This window comes from Salvia splendens, chromosome 7 (assembly GCF_004379255.2).
Source record: "Salvia splendens isolate huo1 chromosome 7, SspV2, whole genome shotgun sequence".
NCBI classification, from domain to species: Eukaryota; Viridiplantae; Streptophyta; class Magnoliopsida; order Lamiales; family Lamiaceae; genus Salvia; species Salvia splendens.
In genome coordinates this window covers 7,070,421-7,097,967 of record NC_056038.1, presented here as the reverse complement: position 1 = coordinate 7,097,967, position 27,547 = coordinate 7,070,421, and the positions used below count along the sequence as shown (strand labels likewise).

Sequence of the window (27,547 nt, the reverse complement as noted above, 5' to 3'; positions counted from 1 at the left end):
AGTGTATACAAATTCATAAATGTTTCACACGAGACATTTGCAGTAACCAAAGCATTTCCACCTTTGCGGAAAGGAGAAATATGTCAGTCACACCAAACAAATGAGAAAATGGAGTGAATAAATCCAACGTGGAATAAAAGATCTCGCATGGAGCCCACCTGTTCTCCGCCATGCACCCTCTGCTCTACTACTATTATATAAACTCACACAACCCTTCTCCAAATCACCAACAACACAAACATAACATTAGCTCCTCATCAACAAAATCTCGATCAAACCACCGCCTATATTACCATCTTATTCCGACCTAAAATGGAGGCAATCAATAGGCTAACGGCCGACAAACCGGTGGTGATATTCAGCAAGAGCACTTGTTGCATCTCCCACACCATCAAGACACTCATCTGTAGCTTCGGAGCAAACCCCACAGTTTACGAGCTTGATCAGCTGCCCAATGGACAGCAGCTGGAGAGCGCACTCACAACCCCATCCGGGCGGAGGACCACCTTCCCTGCAGTCTTCATCGACCAAAAACTTGTAGGCGGTGCCAACGAGGTCATGAGCCTTCATGTCAAGGGAGAGCTGGTCCCACTGCTCAAAAAGGCTAGAGCTATCTGGGTATAGTCACATTTTCATCACCACAAATCTCTGTGTATGAGAGAGAGAGAGAGAGAGAACACTCTTTATGGATCAGCTTTCATCACTTATTTTCCATGTAATCTTCTTTTGTATCACTTCCCCCATAAGTATATATGGTATTCTAACTTCTATGATAGATTTTGGTTCACTAATATGCATGCAATGTGTATTACCTGAAAATAAATATTACTCCTAATAATATGGCCACCAATAAATTTTAGCAATTTGTATGCTGTCAACTTCAGATGGCTCATTTTCTCTTCCAGAAAAAAATAGATAAATAGTAGTAATAAATAAGTTTTTATTATACCCTCATTTCCTTTTGTCAGGACTAACAACAAAACCCAATTGGAAACCAGTTGAGCAAGAATCCTGAGCCACACAGAAAGATGAGGTGGTGCAACTTCTGTTCCTAGTCTGAATTCTGAATCCCAAATTCAAACCAGAAAACAGATTTTCTCCCTCCTCTCTCATGGCTGCACCAACAACAACCCCTTCCTGCTTTATTCTCACTTTCACCTCAATCTTCTCATCACTCAATCTTCTTACCTTTTGATGAGTAAAACTGAGCTGATGCTTCCAAGTTTTGGCTAAACAGGTTTCTGGGAATACCTGCAAACACTGATGTTGAAGAAATCAAGGCTGACTACCGAACGCTGTCAGAGAATATCATTCAGAGACCAGATACAACTGTACTTCCTCTGAGAACAGCATCAGGCAAGTTCATGAAATTAAGAGAAACATGTTACACTTTCCTTTTTTGTTTGTCCCACAAAAGATGTCACATTTCCTTTTTGGAAAAAGTAAACTACAATGAACACATCCAACCACACTTTCTTTCTCCTCTTTATTACTTAAATTATCTTTTTTTTCCTCTCTAATGATTATATTCAACTACTTTTTCTCCATTTATTTAATATAATTAACGTCTCCTAAAATTTTGTGTCATCCCCAAAGTGTGACAACTACACTGGACCGCAAGGCAAACTATGCAACGAGGAGAAGGGAAAGTTGTATGATTGGACACAAGCTCATGATGCAGCAAGTCGAGAGATCAAGCTGGACGGCCCATACAAGCAAGAGGTACTATAGTTAAGTCTGTTCCAGACATGGTGGACTGGTTGGGGGAGGAACATGGAATTCAGTGACCAGGCAGCACAAGCTCTAACTTTTGATATTTTGAGCATTCTATCCTCTATATGTTTTCTACTTCAAAGAGCCCTACTAGTTGAACACAGTCAAAGAAATAGAACAATATATACTTCAAAAACAGATCATTGTACATGGAAATTGCTCAAGGTAATATTCAACTTTCTTTGGAATGTCTCAAGAACAAATAAGTCTAAGCATCCAGTGATTCGGGATTAACAGAGAACTCGACTCCAGCAATTCTACAATGACAAATGACAAACTCCACCATGTATCTCTGAAAACACCAATAATTATCACTGATGTTAATGTATCATGGAATAATAAGAAATAGACTGCTTTAGAGTTAAGATCCACTGGAATAAAATCATCAATTCATGCATCCTAGATGCTGTAAAGTTAAACATATAAATATCACACAAGGAAATTCAGAACAATAGATAGGTACATTTTGATTAACACAATAAGTCGATAACCAAGTTTGAAACAAACATCGTCCAGATTGTGGTCCGCAAGCAACAGACGCATAAGGAATTAAAGTCATTTGATCTACCATGAAAAGTAAATATCTTCATAAAAAAAGTAAATTATAGACCTATATAAGCATGTAAGATCAGACAGCTTACTAATTGCAATAATCATCTAGGGCTTTTGGTGGAAAGTAAAAGTTTTGACATCTATGAAATCTTTCATGATAGGATTATTCCTTTCACTGTAAGCAGTCCTCTGCCAGTTCTTCACTGCTCTCTTTACAGTTAAATTTGCACTATTTATCTCCTCGTCAGTGAACCTGTGCTCTATTACTCCCAAAGGTCCAGGTTGCAGCACCTTAACCACAGTTTCAATGTCATGCTCCACCTGCCTGTGAATAGAGGAAACATAAAAAGGTCTAATCTGTAAACCACTTCGGCATCATAAACATCGTTTATCTAGAGATTAGTGTAGAAGGTTATTCGGAGGAAAACGTTGGTTCTAGTTCATCTCCGCAAAGAAAACATAAAAGTACTTGTCCACAGAGACTAAATGGGAAGATGGAAAATACATGAATTTTCTGATACAAAGGACGGTTCTTGAATTCCTATAACATCCTAAGTATTCAATTAAAAGGATTCAAATCACACCTTCTAAACAATAAATTAAAACAAGAGGCAGTCGAAGTTCAGTATTAAGCCAATGCTCGTGAGCTCAGAACGAGTGCAGTCTTCTCAAAACAAACAAGCAATTTTACCAGACAAGAAAACCTAAATAAAACTCATACGAACGAATTCATCATCAAAACTTAAATAATGCTCCACGGAAATTCAAGATTTCAAAAGATAATGAAGAGAAATTTCTAGAATTATTCAACAGCTTCAATTACAGTCACCACAAAAAAACAGTCAAGGCTCAAACATTTCTCGCACCCTACAGGATGAAATCCACCAGAATTCGGCAATTTGGGGAAAGGACAAACGAAGAGAAAAATAGAAGGATGAAAACCTGAAGAATCGGGAAAATGGAAGTCTTGACAAATTAAGCGCCATGCTCGTATAAACTGCGCCACTCTAAATTGCCAGTAGAACTAAAAGATTTTCAGAGCAATCGTTTGCAGAGGAAGAGAAACCACGTTTTCAGTAGCACAAGTCGCTATTTCTCACACGGCGACTTCTGATTTTTTATGTTTTGCGAATTCACCCTTTTTTATGTTTACGTGTATAAGATCATCTTCGTTTTTAACACTATAATGCAAAACTAATACTATATCTATACTCTTAGATTTTAAAATGAATGAATGAGATTAAAGCTCACAAATTTCAATAAATAGTAGATAAAATATCAACAAAATGATAATATCGTCATTATGTTATTATATGATAATTTTTATGAGTTTTTTTTATATCAACATAGTGTATTACAAATATCAACAATATGGCATGAGGATATCAACACAAGTATATAAAAATATCAACACAGTTTTATTGATATTTTACATACACAATATTGAGATTTTACATACACTATATTGAGATTTCTTTTTGTATTTGTTGATAAAATCTGTTTATCAACGTGTATGAAAATTGAAATATAAATTATCAAATTTCATCACCCTCGGAACATATGCAATTGAGATCTCATTGAAATCCTTATAAAATTATATTTAATTTGATATATTTTTTGCAAAAAAAATAATTTAAATCGAGAGAGTTACGTAAATTTAAAGTTTTGAGATGATTTTGATAAGAGAGAATTGACAATAATACCCTTTAAATTTATTTACTAATTATTTAAATTTAAAATATAATACACTTGTTATTATTTTAACCATTTGATCTCTTAATCTAATGACTAAGAATTCGTCTTATTTTTGGATTGTTAATTAGTTAGCAATGGATCATGTCCCTATGCTATATTAGTACAGATGAGAATAATGATCAATTGTTAACTCAATCTTTAATTGCTAACTATAATTAATCTAAAACCATAAGATTTGTAGAAATCTAGTGGTCTATAAATTGTCATGTATACTTTCGTTTTATTATTATTTAAATTTAAAAAGATAAGAAAACTACTAAAATTAGGGTTTTAGATCAAAATGTCAATATATTGTATTAAATATTTCAATACGATTCATTGAATATGTCAACACAATTTAGCATTGACATTTTATATGTATTGTATTGATATATTATCATAGGTATGTTGACATTAACTTGCTACAACAAAAATACGAAAATTCAATTTTGTTTCTTTCAAATTTTGACATCGGAACATATGCAAGTAAGCTCTCGTTAGAATCCTTATAAAATTATCGTTAATTTGATATGTGTTGTGTGAAAAAATAATTTAAATCGAGATAGTTATAATCATTTAAAATTTTAAGATATTTTTTAAAAATTAGTTATAACTAACTTTTTGTCAATTGACATTAATATCCTTGATATAAATTTTTTTTACGGCATTAATATTCGTGGATGAATGATCTTATAACTTGATTTAATGATCCAATTTCTATCAATTAGTTGTAATTAGCAATTTAAGAGAGTTAGCAATATAACACACCTCTTACTACACTAATGTGTATTAGTAGTAATTTTTCTTTTTCTTTTTTTTTCTTTTTTACCTTTTTTGTTTGAAAATCCACATTTTGTATAGAAATGGATTAAAAATTCTCTTATAATTTTTATCTGCTTTAATAAATGAGCTATTTATCCCTTTAAAAGATCTTATAAAAGACTTTGTGGCTATTTTAAGGGTTTGAGTAACTCATTTTGAAATAAGTAATGTGAAAGAAAGTATTTTAAATAGACTAACATTATAATATATGCTTGTAGACCCAGAGAGGTACAGTATGTAAAATTTCTACGAAGGCAAGAATCAAAAATAAACAGGCAAAGCAATACCACATAGTAAAAAAATAAAATGAAACACTAAAAACCTCAAAACAGCAAAGAAAACCCAAAAACAAAAAAAAACAGAATGAGTAAATCTATACATGTATATTACAAGCAAGCAAAAAAGCAATCAAGAAACAGAATGGCGCCTCCGTTTCTGAAAGAGAAACCTAGCGTCTGAGGCCGCCTTAGTCTTAGCCTTGGGGTTGATGTCCTTGATCCTGAACAATGCGTTGAGCTTGCTGAGCTTCTTAGCGAAAGACTTGAACAGCCTATTAGCCGGGTGCGATTTCACGAGCTCCTGCTTCATGGATACATGGTCCTTCTCTAGATCAGTCAGCCTCATCCTCATCCTCGCCACCTCCAGCTTCAGCTCCCTGTTCTCCCTCCTCACCGATGCGTAGTTGTCCCGCGGTGAGATGCAACCGCTCCCCGCCCCGCTCCCTGACCGCTGCGGGAACCCGTTCATTGACCCGAAGAAGAAGTGGCTCTGCCCTCCCACTCCGTTCATCGCGTTGCGCAGCCTTATCTGCTCGAAGTACAGCACCTGCACCGCCATCTGCACCGGCAGCCTCTCGTTCTGGGCCGCGTGGCTGCACGCCTCCTGCGACAGCTTCTGGCAGTCGATCGTCTTGCACAGCCGGTACCTCTCTGACTCCTTCATGTTCGGATGAACCTGTGTTGCATCATCATATATAATTGTGCAGGTTTGACCCAAAGCAGACAATATGCTTAAATGGGAATTTGAGTAGAAAAGGTTGTGTTTTCTTCTTGCCTTGAGGAAGATGTCGACTGCGCGGTACAGTCCATCGTACACCATACGAGCGTGGTCGGGGAGCAGCTCTGCTAGAGAGATCAGCTTTGATGCGGCCAAGTTTGAGTCAAGTGCTACCTCTGCGAGGTAGTTGTCCAACAGTTTCGAGACTTTGATGATTGAGCTTTGCTTGGGCGAGCCGGGGCTGTCGAAGTCGTACATCATCTCGCTCTCGTCTCTCAGCTGAGCGTCGTCGTCGTCGTCATCCTCGTCCAGGTTCAAGAAAATGGAGAAGATCCTCAGCACTGAGTCGGTGTCATACATAGGGGCGTGGCTGTTCCCGTGTGGATTCACGGGGATCAGTATGTCTTCGAGGATCGCCTGGTCCAGCTGCAGCCCGATCCTCCTCTCCAGATCAGACCTGCAGGAAGTGGACGCGGAGGCAGCTATGGCGGACTTGAGCAGGCTCGAGAGGAACGCCATTGGGACTGAGCTCTTCCTGGACTGCGTTGGGAGCAAACCGGTGATGGTCTCCACAGTGATCCTCTGCTTCTTCTGGAGATCGATGTCTAAGATGTTTCCCTTCACTAGGCCTTGAATGGAGTTTTGAGCATAGTTTATGAGAATCCGACTAATCAAGTCCTGCTTCAGCCCTTTGGTCTTCACGGACGAGAGGACCCTCTGGAAGAGATCGAGGCTCAGCTGGGAGAGCGACTTCCCCCACCAGTCCGAGGGCGTCTCAGCCTCCATCGAAGCAACGGGCTTTGAGGAAAAGGTGTGCTCCAGCTTGGACAGGCCAGAGGTCAGCTGCTCTTTGCAGGCATTGTTTGCAATGGCGTTGATGATTCTGCTCACAAGGCCGATTTCCTCAGCGGTTGGCATCAGGCTCTCGCAGTGATGGAGCACCGAGATTGAGTTTGGTATGCTGGCTAGGACCACGTCTCTGAGGTAGGCCTCGACCCTAGCCTCGAGATTCTTCTCAGATAACTCCTCTGTCATTTCAAGAAAATGAGAAGCACACCTCAGCATAGCCACATTTGACAGTGTGATGTCAATGTTCACTCCATAACAGAATTTTGCAGCCTGCTCGAATGCCTGTGATCCGCCAGGAATGCCAGAGAGATTCAGCCTTGATACCTTGGAATCCTTTGCATCGACCAGCAGTTTACGTATTCTTCCACTCCGGGAAACGAGAGGGAACTGCAGACGCCAATAGAATCAACACAACATATTAATAGTAAGTCATCACTTCTATAAGATTGTAGCATTATCTTGATGTCTTCTTCAATTGGTATCATCATCCCTTGAATAGCTCTACCATAATATTTTTCTAAACTACATTATATAATGCAATCTAAACAATCAAAGCTGTGTGAGTAAAACATAGTTCTCACTTTGTGAAGAGCAAAACTTGCTGTTCCGACTTCGATGGTTAGATCACTAGAGACATCGGAGATTGGCCTGCAAAACAGAACAAGACCATATCAGTACCACCAAATCAAGGCCAACACAATTTTGATGTGAGAAAAGGGGATCACATCTTGTTTCCTACACATCCATTGTTGAATCTAAAGAAACTAGAACGCATTTATAGGATAAAGAGAGATAAAAAAAAGGCACTAAAACTTGTGCTCTTGTAACCTGTGGACTCAGTTACTCATACCTTTGATCACCTATTATATGGATGGCCAAGTAAAAAACATAAGCCATAAAGACAGCAACACCAACTCAACCTTCGCGGCTTAAGTGATAAGGCCGTCGTTTCACCCAATCGAAGATATACAAGCAAGCAAAGATTTAACCCCATCTGTCTTATTCAACTACATTTTTTAGGCTCTTTTGTTGTCAAACAAACTATGTTAATTTTTGTCCTGTCTTAGCAGGCAGCCAAATATCTGGGGCCATTTAATGCATTTTGTTCCTTGAAGGGTAGGAAATCAGTGTGAATTATTGATCAGTAATAAGCATCCAATCTTCAAGACATATGCACATGCTGTAATAAACACATTGTGAATTCTAGTACTGCACCATGAAACTGATGTCTGATTAGTAGTAGTACTAGCTAATTCTTGGAGCTAAAAAGTTGAGTGTTGATTGTTCATAATCATAGATATTAAGGATGTGATTGAGCCACAAAAACACACACACAAATCATATCACAAAAAGTATTGATTTTGAAATTTCAAGGAGAGGATTATGAATTCTTGAAACTGGGATTTTTGTCTTCCATTCACATTCAACTACAAAGAAGTCAAGAGCAGAAATTACAATACTCCTACCTACTTTCTTGATTGGTGGACCAATCAATCATAAACCTAAGAATTGATCATTTCAGCACACATTCAAGGGATTCATTTTACAAAATACAGTATAATACCATGATCATTAAAATATTACCATTCAGTAACTTGCCTTGCACTTGAACTGGGACGAAATGACCTCTTCCCTGATATGCTTGGCTTGAGCTCAGCAACTGTAACAACTCCCATTTCTATAATTGTGTATGAAATAAGCTTCAAGATTTCAGCTTTTTGAGAAACAAAAAAAGGGAAATTCTCTCTCCTAATCAAGAACACAATGCCTAGAGCAGGAGTTCTTGCAGAGGCATGACTCCACACACATTCAATGTGTGTCAGATTCTTGAATGTGAGAAGCAGAAAAAAAGGAAGAATAAGAATAAGGAGAGACCTTTTATTACACACACACACACACACACACGAGCTCATGCAAGATTAAAGAGTTTACTTCCCACAAAGCCACTTTGATTAGTGGAAAGAGGGTTTAAATTTTATAAATAAAAGTCAAGAATTGTGTTAGCATTGGTGTCGACTTTTCGGTGAAAGGTGGAGAGTGTGACTGTGCAAGTGACCTTTTATTCTATTCCTTTTTTAGAACATTTTTTCACTGTATTTTTAATCTTAGAAAATCACAGGAATCGTCAAAGAGTGTGGAGCTTTTGGGGCTTGTAATGATGACAGGTGAAATTTACATCTAGCAAATATTAATTTTGCTTATAATTATTAGTATGATATACTACTACTAGGAGTACTACAATATAGTCATAGAGGAATTTTGTGTAAAGGTGATTAAAGTAGAGAGTAATTGTGAGTTGGGTTGCATACTTAATTATAATTGCTTTATTAAATTATGGCGGTTTGTCGGGGTCATTGCCAAACACGATCTTAATTAAAGGACATTTCACATTAAATCTTGACGCTTAATGTTAATTGATTTTTTCTTTTTTTTTATGCAGTGGAAGGAAAAATACACAGTAATGAAAAAGTCATTTTCTTGGATCGTTAACTGAAAACATTATTTAATGATTCTATTACCAAAATAAATAAAAATCATTGCATCCCATATTTGATAGTACAATTTAATCTTTAGCTGCAAGAAACATATGCAATCTCTTGAAGTTAGATACACATGATGTTTTTGTCCCTCTGCAGCAAATCTCTGAAACATAATCGATTTCTTGACATAATTCAGCAAAACCTGTGTACAAGAATCTTAGTTAGGTTGTCAGAAAAAATAAATCTGAAGTGGGCATGATGTAAAAAATTAAAAGGGTGAAAACTATAGTAGAGAAATTTAAATAACAGATGGGCCATTGTTATGAGCATGCTTCATTCATTCATTCATTCATAAATAAAGAGCACATGATGATTCTTTAGACTAGAAGAAAGCTAAAAAGATGAAGCTGAGCTAATGATAGCAACCATATGGATTCATGTATCTTAATTAATTAGGCTATATACAAATCCTTTAATCTTTGATTTGACAACTAATTAATTATTCAATCCTAGGTCGATTAAACAAGAATTTGCAGTCGTAGTCATCCAGATAAGCAATTAGCTAGCTGGGAGTATCCTAAATGATGATAAACATTGTTCTTATGGTAATTAATTGGGTGCAACACAAAGGTCATGAGTTCTCTTTTATTGTAAATTTACTATGAGAAACATTTCAAATAACTCTTTTTTTTTCATTTTTCTCAATATGAAAAGATTTTTGTACTAGTATTTCTTATGTTACATTTTCACTCAAGTAATTTTTTTAAGAATCAATAATTATCAAGATATGATGCTTCTGCACTTGAATAGGGATCATCACCTCAAGTACCACAAATAGGTAGCTAGAAGCCTAGGAAGATGCATGAATATTTTACCCTTATAAAAAAAATAAAGCTATCGTTTTTACTGACCTAATTTTTAGTTTCACTATAGTATATAAACAACAAAATTAACAATGTACTACTACAACTTTAATTTAAAATTCGGTGTCAATTTAGGAATCTTGAATTATGACTTAATCGAACCTTTTTCATTATGAGAAAACATGATCTCTTCATCAATAGCCGCACAAATGTAGATAGACAGATGGATTAATTTTCCTGCTCTATTTCAAAAAATAAAATAAAATATGAAAATTGAGGTACAGCAATTTTCTTGTGCATAAGTATAACATTTGAACAACACAGTTTGTAGCTTTTTGGCATTAATAACTATTGGAGCAATGATGATTGAAGCCACTCTAAAATTGTAGCAGTGAGGTTGCAATCATTTTACAATAGTTGTAATTTAATTGGTTTTGCATAAATGACACAAGATAAATGGGCATATTTTAGCAAAGCACTTTAATTTGACAGCCAAAATTCCTACATTAGTGGGTGGAATCATATCTGCAAAATTGCTTTCTGCCGCCATATAATATATATGTTGTTTAATGCTACGTTTTTTGGGGTTATTTAGGACCACATTTGCAGGTTTTTCTTGCAACAATCCACATACACCATTTAATTAATAAACATAAATATTAAATATACTGACTCGCATCATATATTTTGAAAAATTGAGGTGTATCTATCAATTATCATATCCAAACTCTTTATTACTATTACCAAAAGTTTATGCTCGACTTGATTGAATTTATCGACCCAAATTATAGGCTTTTGACAACTTTTGATATTCAGCTATAGCTTATGTTAACTCTTCTATAAATCAGAACAATATTATGGTGATTCATACCTGATTGGAGGGGAAAAAACAGAAACGGAATAGAGCTTTTATTAGTAAAAGTATGAGTTCTTTCTTCAAGTGTTTTATCTAATCAATTTTTTTCACCCTTAAAAGGTCGAACAGTTGTTTGTTCAGAGAATGATGATGCGCCACAAACATGCGAGCCCACTTTTTATTACTCCACCGGTAAATGTTGCATGTCCCAATATATCGTTTTACACGTTCTTACAAAATTGAATACTTGTCTTAAAAAAAATTCAAATATTTATAATTTGCTAGATTTTGAAATAGCTTTCGTAGAGAGCATTAGTGACATTTCACTATTCTTTAGAGAAAATGCCACACTTTAACTCAATTGATATACTATTACTACTATTAGTACTACGTCCACATTCTTTGAAGATAGATCGAGTTTGATCTAGGATTAAATCATCCATAATCACTCATCATGATTGACCACAATTAGGATTTACTAGTATTTTAAATTCCTTTCGTCCAAAAAAAATAAACCAATTTTATTATATTTGGTCGTCCACCATAATTAGACCAATTTCTAAATATAAATTGTTTTAAACAATTAAATAGTGGTACTAATAATGTGGACCTCACAATCTACTAGTAGTACTTCCACCGGCTTTTTTCCTCTATCTCTTACTTTAGCAATTTCGCATGTCATTTACAATTTAGTCTATTTTTGGACGGAGGGATTAATCAGTTGTCAAAATTTAGTGATCCATATTGAATATTTAGTAATTCAAAGCATAGTTTATCTATCAATATATGACTAAAGTTTAGAATTTATTTAATTAATTAGTTTGATAAATTAATTAAAATACAGTTAGACTTGATGAAGTCGCGAATCACAATACCCGTGACAAAAAAATTTCTGATTTCAGTTGGGTTGGAAATAACTTCTGATTGGGCCGAAAAGTCCAGAGGAAACAGAACAATACTTTAGAGCAATTCTATCACATTTTAGTGCTCATTTTACTTACTATACCGACAAACCCGGATTTTGCAAGTTTTTACGGGCTAGATTTGACTCATTTTTTTATGTCAATCATGCAAATTATGTTCTTAAATTGCACATATTATACATTTGGTATTTTTGACGTGTTTGTTGATAAATGATAGAAAAAGATAGAAAAATGCAGCAGCCTCTGTTCGAGCCCATTCTGCCAGCGAGTTTGAAGTCCAATCAGTGCTTACTACATACCATTCTCTTCTTCTTCGAAAGAGCTTCGCGTGGATACATTGAACGTCTCATTCGGAGTTCTGTAGAGAAAGTTACGACAATTGAACATTGCGCAATGCAGTCAAAGCTGACGGAAATTTAGGAGGAAATTCAAGGAAGAAAATAAATTGTTGCCCAAATCTCTCCCATTTATTGTAGAGCATGAAAATTATCAAAAATAAACCTTTTTTCCACCTATAAATACCTCTTAACCTAATTCATCATTCTCCATCTCAGAGCCTCCAATCCTTCCCCATCTACACATTCTTCCATTCCATATTCATACATGATTCATCCATCTTCCATTGGAGCGGAGATCTGCAGATCCAGGCAAGAGAAGACTGAAAATTGAAGATTCAACCTTGGGTTTTATCAATTTCTTTCATGTCTAGTACTTTTATTATTGTTTTTACTAACTTGTCTATAAGTAGTTAAACATCCTTTGTAGTTTTTTGGTGAATCTATTCTGAACATGTTTTAATTTATTGAATTGAACCTTTTTTCTAGCTCTTGTGATTGTTTTGCCTGTTCTTGTGTTTTTATTGTTCTTTTGTCTGACCAACTTTAGAACTATATCCGTTTAACTAGATTAATCGAGAGATAACTAGTTTTGCGTGATAAAAGGAACGAGTACAACACATAGGTTTATCTGCACTCGAGAGAGGGGACCCAGGTAAGGGCTTGAGTCTTAAGAACTTAAGGAGTTAGAATCTAATCTATTGGAAGGAGACTTTGATAGTTAGAGTCTAATCTACTAGATAGGTGCACTCGAGGGGGGCTTATTCTAGAATCGCGACTTTCCTAATAATCTTAGAGACACATAAAGGTAAAGGTTCTGTGAGATTACTCATCGCTAGGTTGTAGTAGTTGGATCCTAAAATTCTACATTCATTCTCCTGCTTTGTATTTTTTGGTTTGTTATACTTTCTTTTTATTTTTTATTTATTTATGTCTTTTTATAATCAAACCAAAAACTCCGTGTTTCTAAATAGTATATGACGCATAGTATATGATAACCAGTTGCAATCTTATTTCCTGTGTTCGATATCCCGGTACTGACATTTAGCTATAGTAGATCTACCCTGTAAACTTGCAGGTATTTTTAGCACTAATAAATAGTGCATCATATACCCCTAATATATTAAATTAAATAATAAATTTATTCAAATTAATACCTAATAAATATTTTATCTTCAATTTAGCTCTGCTTTTAGAATTATATACTACGAGAGAAGATGATAGAAAAGATGGGTAGGACAAAAGTCAGATGGTCTGAAATCAAGAAATGGTGATGAAACCTTATTACATCAAACACAACAAAAATTCAATAAGCCAAACACTTCCATTAAATTACAATGTGAAATACAGAAACAAACAATATCCAGAATCCAATCATCATGCTATCAACCTAGCAATATATGTTGAATGAGGCTTACAAATGTCTCGAGCCTAGATGGTAATATGTAACAGGGCATGTAAATATATACATCACATGGAAAACTGCACTTAATTTTCACCATCTTTTATTCTGCTCATATTTCATACTCCACCTCGAGAACCAGATGCCGCTTTTTGTGAATCAGAAACTACTAAAGCATTAGGTTTGCGGAATCACTGGAAGAGTTTCCAGAATGCCACACCCTGTTTATGCCAGGATCAACGCTAGAGCCTGCAATGTGTTCACCCTGCATCTCTTGAAATGAATAAGATGGTAACAAAGTCGTAGCAGCAGATAGCCCAGGCCCGTAACGAGTACCTGGCATTTCAGTATAAGATGAAGCCGGACTGTATTTCAGAGTTGCTATGGGGTGGTCGTATTTGCATGTTCGTCCGAACTTGCACTGGCCTTTCTGCATGTAAAAAGAGCAGGCCTGCACCCCCTGTTTATCACCAGAAAATTAAAATAAGCACGTTGAGAGTGAGAAAAAACTTCGGACATCAGTTCATCAGCATCACAACCTCAAATAGTTAAGGACAAGGTAAAATATGTCTAAGACACCATTCAAGATGCAGACTCTCATTAAATTCAGAAATTTATCTTGTTCTACTATATATGCGAGGAGTTTTCATTCAAAACATATATTAGTACTATATTAGGAACATAGTTAATGATGGAGATTAATTAACGGATAAGGTTAGTATTGGTAGATAATTCTCAAACGACATATACAGCTGAATTGATAAAAGAACCAAATCGATTTATAGTTTGAAAGGGAGGGAGTATATATTATTCTGAGCTAAAAGATGTATGTCATGTATAGGGATTTCGAAATGCAAGAAAGGTTAAGGTCTCAAATAATTTCAATACATATCGGTTGTTGGAAAATGAACATGATGAAGAAACAAATGGATTTTAAACCTAAACACAATGACTATCAGTCCAAAGAACTCCAACTTAATGACATTAAAAGGCAAAGGAATTAAAGTACAACGTTATCCAGGTTCAGAAATAAGTTAGTAATGTCCCTCCCTAACATATCTAGACAGGTTACTAGCAACAATACCACTTTATAAACAAAAACTCCAGAAAGTTTAAAGCAGCAAAATGAGATATTTTATTTAGAACACTATCGTAGATCAGTAATAGAAGGTATAAGTACACCAAATGGGAAGCCCTCTCAAAAAAGTGCACTACATGAGAAGGCTGACTTTTAAAACTGTATGTCATGGTCTACTGATAATATAGAAGGACAAACAAAATGATGCATCAGTTTAACATGTAAAGATTGCAGTCTTTACGCACAAGATAATGATCAATCAGGAAATCAGCTCTGCTGATGCTAGTGGAAAAAACTCTATGTAGTATGATCAGAGTGCTTGAAACAAATCAGACTTTTTATAAGGCAATATCCAATTCATTCCATGTTTTCTAAATGCTCAATAATATTCATATCTCCCAAACCATAAAATTAAGAGACACGCACTCATGCTACTGAGCTTAGCAAAGTCATGCAAAAGATGGAAAGTTGGACCAATCAGTAAATAAAAAACCAGTCGCCTCCCCCAGGAAACATTAGGTAAAACAGATAAGTAATAACTATGAAAGGAAGGATGAATCATACCGGACGAAGAGGCAGCCCTAAAGGACTAAGAGCACAATTAGACTTTGAAACAGCCCAATCTGGTGTATGATTATACCTACAGGACGGATGATTATACCTACAGGACGGTCCATATTTACAGTCTCCAGTTCTCATGTAGTACTTGCAATCTGGCTGACCAGGTCTTTCGGGAAACTTTTGCTCCTGTACGATACTGCCTGAAGGACCAGCAGATGATGGTAAATGGGAATAAGCTCCAACAAATGCAGGGGGGGAAGAACCTAGCTGTGACAGTCCATACACTGAAGTTGCTCCAGCTGAGGCTTGAGCACCGGGCGATGGTGCGGGGCTAACTGATCCCTACATCATGCAAGCCATCATTACACTGGAATCTATTCCAAGAAAATATACAAAAGCATAAATTAGCAAATAAACTGAGATATGGTCTCGAGTAAATGCTCTTCATATTTTAGAAAAAGAAGATAAGAAGGCCTACTGAGTGCGGGTTCCAGTTTGGAATGGGAACAACTCCAGGGAGCAGCATGTGACCATAAGCACCAGAGACATACGAACCAGGCAACAAAGAAGGCCTTGCAACCCTGTAGCTGGATGTTGCGCTGTCATATTGCTCAGGAGTACGAGAAGAAAGAGACTGCATCGTCGGATAAAATGGACGTGCAGATGCTGAAACAGATGTTCCATCCGATTGCGGATGATCAAATTTACAGGTTATACCGAATTTGCATTGCCCCGTTTTCAAATAATAGGAGCACTCTTGCTCTCCCTGTTGGAAAGGACACCATCATGACCATCAAAATCGTTTACAACATAAAACGTGTGTTAATAACATACAAAAATGATTACCGGTCGTAATGGATATCCATAACTATTTAGAGGTGCACTAGTCAACGAGCCACCAGCATTTTTCGGGTGGTTAAACTTGCACGACATACCAAATTTACAGATCCCTGTCCTTAAATAGTACTGCACATTCAGGGAACATGTAAATAAACATCGTAGTTCAGAAATCAAACAAAAAAGATATGAGTAACTAATTCTTCAACATTCATTACATCATAAAGGCATGTCAATTACCTGGCACGGAGGCTCCCCCAGTCGCTCCGGATACTCTCCCACTCCCAACTGCACAACATAAAGACAGACAGATGTATAAAACCCCATCCCAAAAGAAACAAATTCAACCACTCCTCTCATAATAGTAATCAATAAACAACACATGAACTTCAAATTTCAATACATGCTAACACCACCTGCAAGAGCAAAGCAATAAACACACTAACAAAGCGGGATCATAAGGTTTCACTAGTAAAACCACAACTCCGTGGCTATACATAATCAAAACTCACCGAGCTGCTACGATCCCGAGGGTGATTGTAACGGCACTTGGCGGCGTACCCACACGACCCGGTTCGCACATAGTAGGCGCAGTCGGGTTGACCCGGCCTCTCCGGGTACACTTGCCTCTCCCATAAATTCAAGCCCCGCATAGAGTCTACATAGACACACAACACATTATCAATAAAACCCTAGAAACTCACAATGCAGACAAAACGCATAAATTCAAACCAAAAACGATCCGAAATTAAAACCAGAACTCACCTTCCAAACCCGAATCCTGAGCCCATTCCACCTGCTGCTGATCCCCGTACAACTTCATTCGAATCCGACCTCACTGTTCGTGCATGAAACACACAAAATCCGCTTCCGTATACAACGTCTGATTCTCTCCTAGCTCCAAACGATCGGAAGAATATAGTGATCAAGGGGATTTCCTGGTTCGAGAGAGAGGGGATTTGTGAAAAAGGTGAGATTTGAGAGTGTTTTCCCCTTTCCTGTTGTGATTATTTTGTACAGTGTCTGAATTGGTTGAGTTGAGTATAGTGTTCGTTCGTACGGTCAGGTATTTATCTCTTTGTACGCATACCCGCCAAAGTGTGTGCATTTAATGAAAAGTTGGTCGTGGGAATGGCCTTTTTTCAAAGTTTCATTTTCTTCTAACGCCGTTTTCATCTCAAAACGGGCTTCTCTTTCCAACAGCTGTAACCGACACTCGCTCCCAATTACATTTTCGTCCTTGTATGTTGTAATATGGTTGGTAGGTCTATTTCTTTTTTTCTCTTTCTCAAATACTCCCTCCGTCCTTAAAATATTGTCCAGTTTTATAACTTTGGATGATTCATCCGTGAAAAATTGTTCACTTTGCTTTTTTTCTATTTTTGGTAAATAGTCCTCACTTTCCACTAACTCTTTACACTCACATTCTATTATAAAATTAATATATAAATATGACACATTTCCACTAACTTTGTCAACTCACTTTTCTACATATTTCTTAAAACCCGTGCCAAGTCAAACTTGGACATTATTTTGCGAACGGAGGAAGTAAAAAATACTCCCTCCATCCGCCATTAGGAGTCTCATTTCGGCGGCACGGGTTTTAATAAATATTAAGAAAAATTGGTGGAAGAAAGTTAGTTGTATATATTAGTTTTAAATGAAATGTGAGTGAAATGAGTTAGTGAAAGGTGGGTCCCTATTACCATTTACGGTAAAATTGAACCGAGACTCCTATTCGCGGACGGACTAAAATGAAAAAACGAGACTCCTATTCGCGGACGGATGAGCAGTACAACAATTCTATTTCGATTTTGGTTCTCAAAATAGCTATAAATTCAGCATTGAGTTTTTGAATTGATACCATGATTCTCATTTTTTAACTGATTAATAGAATTATAGCAATATTTATAATATATTGGGATGAGAAAAAAATTCAGAAACCTAATATTGAACAAAATCAAACCAAATTCTAAAATTTGGTTTTATTTTTTTTATGATATTTCATGTTTTCAGGTTGTATAAAAAATGAAATTTATTTTTATTTTGATATATTTATATATAGAGTCAGGTTAGTTTGAGGTTTTTTTTAGCTTAATTGAGAATTGAGATGCATTTTAAGCCACTCATCCACAACATTTTCGAAATGTCAACTGCAAGTACATTATGTCAACTCGGGGATATTATCCTCAATAGCCTGTACATCAAATGTCAATAGCATGCACATCAAATGTTAACAACTTATAGTTAACATTATATGTGTATAGTTGACATGAATTGTATATGTAGTTGACATGAATTGTATATGTAGTTGACATGAATTGTATATGTAGTTGACATGAATTGTACATATAGTTGACATTATATGTGTAGTTGACATGAATTGTACATGTAGTTGACATTATATGTGTGTAGTTGACATGAATTGTATATGTTGTTGCTAAAAAAAATTAAAAATTAAAAAAAATTATTTATTGAATAAAATGCACCATGAAATTACCATTCTGCCCCTTTATAATTAATTAATCTAAAAATATTTTCCTTGTGGTAAATTTTGTACCACTCATTTAATAAAAATGAGTGGCTGATAATGCATCCAAATTCTCAATTAAACTAAAAAAATCTCAATTAATCACAATCCTTTATATATATATTTAATTAATTTATGTAAAACGATGTAATTGCGTCTTTTTCATAGTTGAAATATATATGTACCACACATAATATTTTATTTTTGAACTTTCGGATTTTCAGTTTTTTGGATTTGTTGTACAATTCGATTTGATTCAGTTTTATTGTTCAGTTTTTGTTTTTTCAAGTTCGATTTTGTTCAAATTCGTTTTGGTTGTTTTTATTTTGTGGAAAATTCATTTTTTTTGTTCGGTTTTATTTTGGCAAAAAATCGAATGCTTATCCCTAATTCTTGGTTTTTCGTTTCACACTTTTTTTTTTGTGAATGCTACACTCAACAAGTCTCTCCTTGCATTTTTTTTTTCTTTTTCACAATTTATTAGGAGTTCATTTCTCTTTTTTCACGAGTTGCAACACAGTTGGCTTTAGCCCGGTCTTTGAACTCTTTTAAATGAGTGGATAAATTATTAAATTATTAAATTTGCACGTGGTCTCCTCAAGTTCATCTCTCATCTCATCGTTTGATTTGGAAAAAAACTTATTTTTAGCTTCAGATACTTTAAATTAGATCTTAAGTTTTCGAGACTTGCCAACTAGCTATAATTTTCTTGTCTCAGGTTTGCTTCAAATGCACGACTATGATTCAACATCCACTCTCACTCGATACCAAAGATATCTCAGACGCACCCCCGAAGGTCATAGTTTATGCGGTTCATCCAATAAAAGTTCGTATTTGTTTGAAATGACAACAAGTTTAACATCTGCAGATTGCAACAATTGCAAAGGATGAGTTTAAAGGGCAGGCACTGGGAAATATTAGGAATATATTTTGAATAGTTGGAAGGGATGATGTATTGATGTTTAATTTACTCATCACATTCATATTGTCTGTAAATAATTGCACCGACATGAGATGGGTCCAATCCTCAAACATCAACTTGTATGCGCGTGATTGATTTACAGCCAAAAAAAACGTCCATCTTTGTGGTCACATGAGTTATTTATTGAAATTTGTACTACTCCCTTCGTCCTGCGGGTACTATTTATTTGGGCGGGTACTATTTATATGAGTACGAGTTTTAAAAAATGTAAAAAAATGTTAGGTTAAATAAGTTAGTGAAATGTGATCCCACTTTTATGTACTTCATTTATCCCAATTAAAATGAGTCAAAACTTTTGAGCACAAAGATTAAAAAATTGTGTTAAAAAATTGAAGAGAGTAATAAGGTAGGAAAGATAAAGAAATAGTAGTAAAGTAGGTGATTGAATAAAGTAAGAGTGATCGAAGGTTCAGTTTTTTTTGTCAAAAAAATTGACTAAACTTAGTTGGGATATCTCAAAAGAGAATATGACTCAACTTAGTTGGGACGGAGATAGTATTAATTTTATAATAAAATAAGAGCGGATTAAGTTAGTGGAATATGAAGCCTACTTACCATTTATGATAAAAATGAAATACAACTTTTATTGTGGGATGACCAGAAATGACAAAATAGAATTATTATTATGAGACTAAAGGGTCAAAGTGTAGGTAGTCATTGTTACATTTTGTGCAGTATACTAGTACTCCCTTCGTCCGCCATTAGGAGTCTCATTTCTTAATGACACGAGTTTTAAGAAATATTAAGAAAAGTGGATGAAAAATAGTTAGTGGAATAGAGGTCTCACTTGTATATATTAGTTTTAAATGAAATGTGAGTGGAATGAGTTAGTGGAAGGTGATGCCCTATTATCATTTATGATAAAAGTGAACCGGGACTTCGATTCGCGGACGGACTAAAATGGAAAAATGAGACTCTTATTCGCGGACAGAGGGAGTAACATTTTGTATAGGCTATGTTTGGTACACAGAATTGGAATTATAAGGACTTGAACTAGAAGAAATTGAATTCTAATTCAATTCCAAAATCCTATGTTTGGTAGAGTGAAGTAATTGATATGAAATTGAATTTGAATAATTTGTGCACACACAGTACACACACACTATACACAAAATACATACTCGAACACACTTCACACAAAATACACATACTAATACTATGCACACATAATACACACACTTCACACACACCGCACACACTACAACATTTCACACACTACATACATCTCACACACTACACAAATTTCACACACTACACACATTTCACACACAAAACACACATATCACACACTTCACACATTTCACACACAAAACACACATATCACACATTTCACACACTTCAGACATTTCACACACTACACACACTATACACATTTCACACACTTCGCACACTATACACATTTCACACACTTCGCACACTATACACATTTCACATATTTCCCGCACTACACACATTTCACATACTACACACACTTTCACATTTTACACACATTTTACACATTTCAAGCATCCGATTTTTGGATATTTATTTTTTTAGTTTTAGATTTTTTTTCCGACCTGAATCAAAAAATTAAAAATTTTCAAAAGTTTAAATTGAACCAAATTTGAAATTGTGGTTTGTGAATAGTGTGTGTATTTTGGATATAGTGTGTGTAGTGTGTGTATTTTGTGTAAAATTTGTGTCGTGTGTGTATTTTGTGTGTATTGTGTGTAGTATGTGTATTTTGTGTATAGTGTATGTAGCGTGTGTATTTTGTGTAGTGTGTGAATAGTGTGAAATGTGTAAAATTTGTGTAGTGTGTGAATGGTGTGTAGTGTGTGAAATTTGTTTAGTGTGTGTAGTGTGCGAAATTTGTGTAGAGACTGAAATGTGTGTAGTGTGTGAAATGTGTTTAGTGTATGAAATTTGTTTAGTGTGTGTAGTGTGTGAAATGTGTGTAGTGTGTGAAATGTGTGTAATGTGTAAAAACTGAAATTTGTGAAGTGTGTAAAATGTGTATAGTGTGTGAAATGTGTGAAATTTGTGTAGTGTGAGAAGTGTGTGAAATGTGTGTAGGGTGTGAAGTGCATGTAGTTTGTGAAACGTTTGAAATGTGTGTGTGTAGTGTGTGTGAAATATGTGTAGTGTGTAAAATGTGTGTATTGTGTGAAGTGTGTGTAGTGAAGCTAGCTAATTTTATGACTATTTGGAATCCTAATTTTCTACTTTTGATATGGAATTCAAATAATGGAATTGAAAATTTTGGAATTATAATTCAATTCTAATTCTATACTACATTTTTTTATATCAAACAATAGAATTGAAATTAGAGTCTCCAATTCCAATTTCAATTCCAATTCCAATTTCAATTCCAATTCCAATTCCAATTCCAATTCCAATTCCAATTCCAATTCCAATTCCAATTCCATAGCTCCAATTCCATGTTCCCAAACACACCCCCTATAAGTATCGGTAGGTATAGCCATCTAACTCACCTCGGTGGAGTATTCATTTTCTTTATTATTAGGAGTAATGAATCTCATCACTTTTTATCGCATTTTTTGCTTAAAAAACAACTCCCATAACCCACTAGTTATTTCATTAAGTTTTTATGAATCTCATATTTTATTCTACATTATTTTTTTTTAATTTTAATTTACTACTATTCGTTATGAAATATGATTAAATTATTTTTTTAATTTAATTGAAATATGCGATTACAACTTTTCTTTTCTCTTTTTTTCTTGCCTTTTTCCCTGTTTATATCACACTGACACTACATCAAGTAGTTTAAATTTTATAATATTAACCCGACCCGCTCTCAGGCAAAAATATCATACCCGGATTATAAATTTCGCTGCTTAATTAAAAAATCGCGCCACGATTCATGCTAGCACGGAAAAATAAAATATTGTGAAGATTGTTTTATCCATTTATCCCAAAACTCAGCCGTAACCACGATGATCAGTTTGACGGCAAGCTTCGCCGCTCGATTCTCCTCCGCCACCGCGCATTTTCCGCCTGGCAGTCTCGTTCCGCGGCGTGAGCTCTTCGTGCACCCTCCGACGCGACGTTGTCGCTTTGGAAGATTAGTGTGCACGGCGGTAATTACTTGCTAGTCTGTACAATCTAGCGATAGCTTAGTTAGTTTGAGGAAGATAGGATTGAACTGAGGGGAAGGCGGTTTCATGTTTTATGTAATTTGTTTCTGAGATTGCTGCTGCTGCTCGGTTGCTTGCTGATGTAGTGCGTTTTGTTGGAAATGCAGGAACCGTACTTAATAACTAAATTAGAGTCCGCTGAAAAGACGTGGAAGGAATTATCGGTACGATTTTGGTCTTTATCTTTTTTGGCGAATGCGTTTGAGCTTTATACCGGCTTTTGTGCTTTCGATTTTGATGTTAGGGTTTTAATGCCTTCTTTTTTCTACTGGATGGAGAATTTACGTAGTTAAGAAAATATGTTAGTAGTTGATTAGATCAAGTATTGCGACTCTTTAATATCATGTACGGTGCTTTGAAGCAGTGATTGTTATATAATGGTAACATCAAGGCAATTCAGTATTGATAATGTTAATTTTCTCAGGATTACTGATTGTGAAAGTTAGTGGAGAAAACTTTTAATTGAATGATTTTAGCTAGGGGATATGGACTCTTGGCATCCTTAGCTGAGGTCTCATTGTGTTATAATCATCTCTAGTTCTAACTCAAAATTCATTGGGCCCTAACTGTAGTTTCATTCGTATTAATTTGATGTGTTAGAAGAATTACATAGTATATCATTCGTATTATTCGTATTTGTGGCGACGAAAACTGAATGCTTCTATTTCTTTTTGTGGCATAACTAAAGTTTACATCTAGAAACAAGAGGCATAATCTTTGTGGCTCACCATGTGATTTAGATGCTCACATGTGAACGTTTATTTATGCTATGCCTTTTGAAGTTTCATCTTTAGGTCCTTAGTTTATGCTGTCAGATCCATTTATTTCCAAATAATCTACTTGGCACTTTTCTTTTCCCTATTATTTGAAAAATACTTCCAAATTTTGATTGAAGTTTTTGATTCACGTGCAAACAAAAATTAGGTTAGGCTAGCTGATCCGGATGTAGCCTCAAATCCAAGTGAGTACCAGAAATTAGCTCAATCTATGGCGGAGCTTGACGAGGTACAAAATAGAGCTTTTCACTATAGTAAGTCTTATGTATTTCTCACACTAAAGCAGATTTCTTTGCACTAGTAGGTTGTTGACACATTTAGAAGCTTCAAGGATGGTCAAAAGCAGCTAGAGGAAGCGAAAGGTTTACACCATTTTATATTTCTCTTTGGTCATACGAATTCGAGATCCCCTTTAGCTTTAGTTTGCCATCTATTTGGGGACTAACTCTTAACTTTAAAATCAGCTTTGGTAAAAGAGGCGGGTAATGATGAAGACATGGTTGAGATGATAAATTCAGAAATTGCAAGTTTAGCCAATCAGATTAAAGAGCTTGAAGAGAGGCTAAAGGTTATCCATTCTTTTTTGCTAGCTGGCTGTTTCTTAAACTTTTCCCCACTTTATCATTTAAAATGTCTTTGCTATGTCATACAGCTCTTGCTACTCCCATCAGATCCTCTTGATGCAAGAAATATATTGCTTGAAGGTTAGTTATGTCGTTCCACTCTTATGTCAAATTGTCAATAGGTAGAAAAATTATGAACTACAATCAAAATTTTAATTGAAAGTAAGGTTATTCTCTCACTTTAAGCGCATGAGTATTAGTTCAGCATCATGCATTAAATTCATGCAATCTTACAGTTAGTAAAGCCCTGTCATGAATGCTTCTTCTGAATATAATGAAGTATGTATATTTTTCTCATTTCTTATCCAGAGCATTTTGCATGAGAAGGTTTCTGTTCATTTTAGTGATTATATTTAGTGGATGAAATATAATTTAGCAGTTCTGAGCTGTCTTATATCTTTCTTATGGTTTTCTGAAGCTTTCCTGGCAAGGTCATGTTTTGTGATACCCTTCAGTGGGGTTTTCTTATCGTCTTTCTTGCAATAGGTTGCTTTGATATGAGTTACTCAGGTGTTTGATGTTCTTATATACAGTGAGAGCTGGTACTGGCGGAGATGAGGCTGGACTTTGGGCTGGTGATCTTGTAGGTACATGTTTCACTTGTTCTTTGTGATGCCAATGTTTCCTCTAGATTTTCCTTTAGCATGAATATATGAATTATATTTGATTGTTTTACCTCTCAATCTATGATAGGTACGCATGTATGAGAAGTATAGTGAACGCAACTCGTGGAAATTCTCGGCTGTCTCCAGCTCCGAGGTATCGCATGTTTGCTTGCCTGTAGACATCTGATCTTATCTTGCAGATAGCTTAATTATCTTCTTATTTCAAGGCTGAATATGGTGGATATAAGACGTATGTAATGGAGATAAAAGGGAAACGTGTTTATAGCAAACTGAAGTATGAGTCAGGTGTTCATCGAGTTCAACGTGTCCCCAGAACAGAAACCCAAGGTCGGGTACATACATCTACAGCAACTGTTGCTATCATGCCAGAGGTAACCTTTATTTTTCTGTTAAGTGGCTGAGTCATTCTGCCATGGCACTTTGATAGAATTGCATACTCATATGATCATATAAACTGATTGAATTCGATTTACTTGGTAGTGGACTGGTGGTACATTAATATTTCAAATTGTTTTAAACTTTTCATCATATTACCATTTGGCCAATATTTTTGAGATGATCTAGTTATTTTAATTTAGTATCTGGAGCAGTAGCTGAGTGTGTGCTGTCTGATGGAAATGCATGATCAATATTTGAATAGTTTGAAGCTATTGCCATGTTTGCTGATTTTGATCAATATATTCTATCTGTGTTGATCTCATTCTTCCTTCCAATGCTTGGGGGTCAGGCTGATGAAGTCGATGTGGAAATTGACCCAAAGGATATTGAGCTTACAACAGCAAGATCTGGTGGTGCTGGAGGTATGCTTCCTTCCTGTCATTGTGATAAACTATTTATCACAGTTAGTTTTTCTTTCAATGAGTCATCTTTTTTTACATCTCCGTCTGGTCTGATCACTGATGCATGTTTCCCTAATGCAGGGCAAAATGTTAACAAGGTGGAAACTGCTGCCGACCTTTATCACAAACCAACAGGAATACGAATCTTTTGTACAGAAGAAAGATCACAACTAAAAAATAAAAATCGAGCAATGCAACTTTTGCGAGCAAAATTGTAAGACGCAATGCACCGTAGTCATGTTATACCTCCTATTTTGTTGTGATTCATTCTAGATTGATGTTCTGGTCTCGCGAATCAACTGTCTAAATTTAATGTGAAATATACGCTTGTAAAAACTAGATTGGCTGTATGACAGAGCTGATACCTCTTACTGTGTAACATCGTGCCAGGTATGAGATGAAAGTAAGAGAACAACAACAGAAGTTGAGCAGCCAGCGAAAGATGCAGGTTTATTTGCATGCATTCTTAGATACACTTTCAGAAGAAGAAAGTTTGAAATAATTTTCATTTCCATCCAACTTCATGCATCTTTTTCTGAAATCGTTCTCTATAGAAGCAGGGGCAGAACACAACACTAAACCAGTTCAATGATTTGTTTTTTTTTTTTTTTTTTGGAAAGACATTGGAGTAAATTTATTTGAATATCAACTTCGCGATACCCCCTTTTTCCTTTATGATGATTCTTCATTCAATAGTGTGGGCTTTACTGGTAAAATGCTTCTGCAGGTCCAACAGCATTATGCAACTTGTACAAGAGAATTCCTAATCATTAAATAAAAAGTTGGCCTTTTTCTGCTAGTCATCCCTGTGAGCTTTTATGTCCTGTTATAATTTGCTTTGTAGAGGTCTTCAGTGGGTAAAGTGAGCTGGCATACAATCTAATAGCATCTCCACCCTCGTGTATAATTGCTGGAGTAACGTATATTACGCTGTCCTGTATGCATGCATGCCGACAAGGCTTAGCATTCCTGTCATGCATCGTTATAACTGCAATAGGTATGCATTCATTTCTCTGCCTATGAACCCCTAATAAGACTAACGTTGAAAATATGGCAGGTGGGTACTGGTGCTCGATCAGAAAAGATTAGAACATACAACTATAAGGTATTCCCAGCATTTTGCTACCTTAGGTTTGAATTGCTCAGTTTCTTAGTAAACGTTAGGTATCTATAAACAAAACCGAGAAACTTTACAAATGACTCTCCTCTTTACTTAATGCTCTATTGATGTGAATTTATCTGGCAAGATTAATTTCCAGCAATGCTCAAATCTTCTGAAGTGGTGGATACGTCTTTAAAGGTTGTTGGGTGCCAAGTTAATTCATTGTACCCCTTGAATTGCAGGACAATAGAGTTACGGATCACAGACTAAAAATGAACTTTGAGCTCACTTCATTTCTCGATGGGGACATTGAGACAGCCGTTCAGGTGTGTGATTTGCGCATGCTTTCTCTTGCTTCTCGTATTCTCTGATCCAATTCGTTGAATCCACTATTTTTACTCCTTGCCATAACTTGTGTGCTTTGAGAAAATTATGGCTGATCTTAATGAGCAGAGGCTCCTCCATGCTAATGGTTTTATATGCAGTCTTGTGCTACGATGGAGCAGAAGGAATTACTCGAGGAACTTGCCTTGTCCGCAAGTGCCATGGCTACATGATCGGCGTGTTGCTTCAGATCTCAACCTCGACGTGCTTTAAGGTGCAGTTGTGGAGGTACTATAAGCACATACCAGTTGGAGTGTCTCTTCACATGAGCATTTGCCCTTATAGCTTGCAATACAGATCCATATATTTGTAGTTTTGTTATCACACCATCTTTTTAAAAAAATGTTATGGTTGGTTAAGTGCTTGATGGAAAATTTGCAACTGAATAAGTGCTTCTCATGATTGGCAAATATTCTGTATCAACTTAACCACTCAAATATTTTTGTTGTAGATTACATGCAAAAACAAGTTACGTTTTATGCCA

At 35.7% G+C, this 27,547-nt stretch overlaps 4 protein-coding genes across 11 annotated transcripts; 2 read left to right on the top strand and 2 right to left on the bottom strand.

The window, feature by feature from the left end:
- The first annotated feature begins 44 nt into the window (after window positions 1-44).
- LOC121741268 (monothiol glutaredoxin-S2-like) lies at window positions 45-1,248 on the top strand. Its single transcript, XM_042133977.1, has one exon. The coding sequence runs from the start codon at window positions 313-315 to the stop codon at window positions 622-624; it is 312 nt and encodes a 103-aa protein (XP_041989911.1). The 5' UTR covers window positions 45-312; the 3' UTR covers window positions 625-1,248.
- Window positions 1,249-5,061: 3,813 nt separating this feature from the next.
- On the bottom strand, window positions 5,062-8,771 carry LOC121811694 (BTB/POZ domain-containing protein At1g03010-like). Of its 4 annotated transcripts, none has more exons than XM_042212598.1 (4): window positions 8,326-8,771; window positions 7,308-7,374; window positions 5,935-7,113; window positions 5,062-5,835 (listed from the first exon to the last, which is right to left on the bottom strand). In XM_042212598.1, the coding sequence occupies exons 1-4, from the start codon at window positions 8,637-8,639 to the stop codon at window positions 5,290-5,292; spliced, it is 2,106 nt and encodes a 701-aa protein (XP_042068532.1). In that variant the 5' UTR covers window positions 8,640-8,771; the 3' UTR covers window positions 5,062-5,289. The 4 variants fall into 4 exon arrangements, with proteins under 4 accessions (XP_042068532.1, XP_042068531.1, XP_042068534.1 ...); XM_042212597.1 differs by having other exon boundaries at window positions 8,311-8,770; XM_042212600.1 differs by lacking the exon at window positions 8,326-8,771 and adding an exon at window positions 7,577-8,229.
- A 4,717-nt stretch (window positions 8,772-13,488) lies between these two features.
- LOC121741930 (zinc finger CCCH domain-containing protein 32-like) lies at window positions 13,489-17,151 on the bottom strand. Of its 5 annotated transcripts, none has more exons than XM_042134898.1 (8): window positions 16,827-17,151; window positions 16,574-16,719; window positions 16,302-16,349; window positions 16,071-16,190; window positions 15,703-15,990; window positions 15,228-15,566; window positions 13,922-14,045; window positions 13,489-13,834 (listed from the first exon to the last, which is right to left on the bottom strand). In XM_042134898.1, the coding sequence occupies exons 1-8, from the start codon at window positions 16,882-16,884 to the stop codon at window positions 13,755-13,757; spliced, it is 1,203 nt and encodes a 400-aa protein (XP_041990832.1). In that variant the 5' UTR covers window positions 16,885-17,151; the 3' UTR covers window positions 13,489-13,754. The 5 variants fall into 5 exon arrangements, with proteins under 5 accessions (XP_041990832.1, XP_041990835.1, XP_041990833.1 ...); XM_042134901.1 differs by having other exon boundaries at window positions 15,325-15,566; XM_042134899.1 differs by having other exon boundaries at window positions 13,489-13,850; window positions 16,827-17,150.
- Window positions 17,152-22,424: 5,273 nt separating this feature from the next.
- LOC121742183 (peptide chain release factor APG3, chloroplastic-like) lies at window positions 22,425-27,547 on the top strand. Its single transcript, XM_042135245.1, has 15 exons — window positions 22,425-22,656; window positions 22,821-22,877; window positions 23,638-23,718; window positions 23,794-23,851; window positions 23,954-24,057; window positions 24,142-24,193; window positions 24,646-24,695; window positions 24,806-24,871; window positions 24,945-25,109; window positions 25,466-25,538; window positions 25,659-25,791; window positions 25,968-26,025; window positions 26,635-26,682; window positions 26,922-27,005; window positions 27,165-27,547. The coding sequence occupies exons 1-15, from the start codon at window positions 22,513-22,515 to the stop codon at window positions 27,234-27,236; spliced, it is 1,245 nt and encodes a 414-aa protein (XP_041991179.1). The 5' UTR covers window positions 22,425-22,512; the 3' UTR covers window positions 27,237-27,547.

Coding starts and splice junctions, on each gene's coding strand:
- LOC121741268 (XM_042133977.1), top strand. CDS start 313: ATGGAGGCAATCAATAGGCTAACGGCCGACAAACCGGTGGTGATATTC.
- LOC121811694 (XM_042212597.1), bottom strand. CDS start 8,639: ATGAGCTCGTGTGTGTGTGTGTGTGTGTGTAATAAAAGGTCTCTCCTT. Junction 7,114..7,307: donor CAAGTTTTGCTCTTCACAAA/GTGAGAACTATG, acceptor TGGCGTCTGCAG/TTCCCTCTCGTTTCCCGGAG. Junction 5,836..5,934: donor CAGTCGACATCTTCCTCAAG/GCAAGAAGAAAA, acceptor GATGCAACACAG/GTTCATCCGAACATGAAGGA.
- LOC121741930 (XM_042134897.1), bottom strand. CDS start 16,884: ATGAAGTTGTACGGGGATCAGCAGCAGGTGGAATGGGCTCAGGATTCG. Junction 15,567..15,702: donor CAAACTGGAACCCGCACTCA/GTAGGCCTTCTT, acceptor TGCATGATGTAG/GGATCAGTTAGCCCCGCACC. Junction 14,046..15,227: donor TAGGGCTGCCTCTTCGTCCG/GTATGATTCATC, acceptor GGTGATAAACAG/GGGGTGCAGGCCTGCTCTTT.
- LOC121742183 (XM_042135245.1), top strand. CDS start 22,513: ATGATCAGTTTGACGGCAAGCTTCGCCGCTCGATTCTCCTCCGCCACC. Junction 24,194..24,645: donor AAGAAATATATTGCTTGAAG/GTTAGTTATGTC, acceptor TCTTATATACAG/TGAGAGCTGGTACTGGCGGA. Junction 26,026..26,634: donor GCAGCCAGCGAAAGATGCAG/GTTTATTTGCAT, acceptor AAAATATGGCAG/GTGGGTACTGGTGCTCGATC.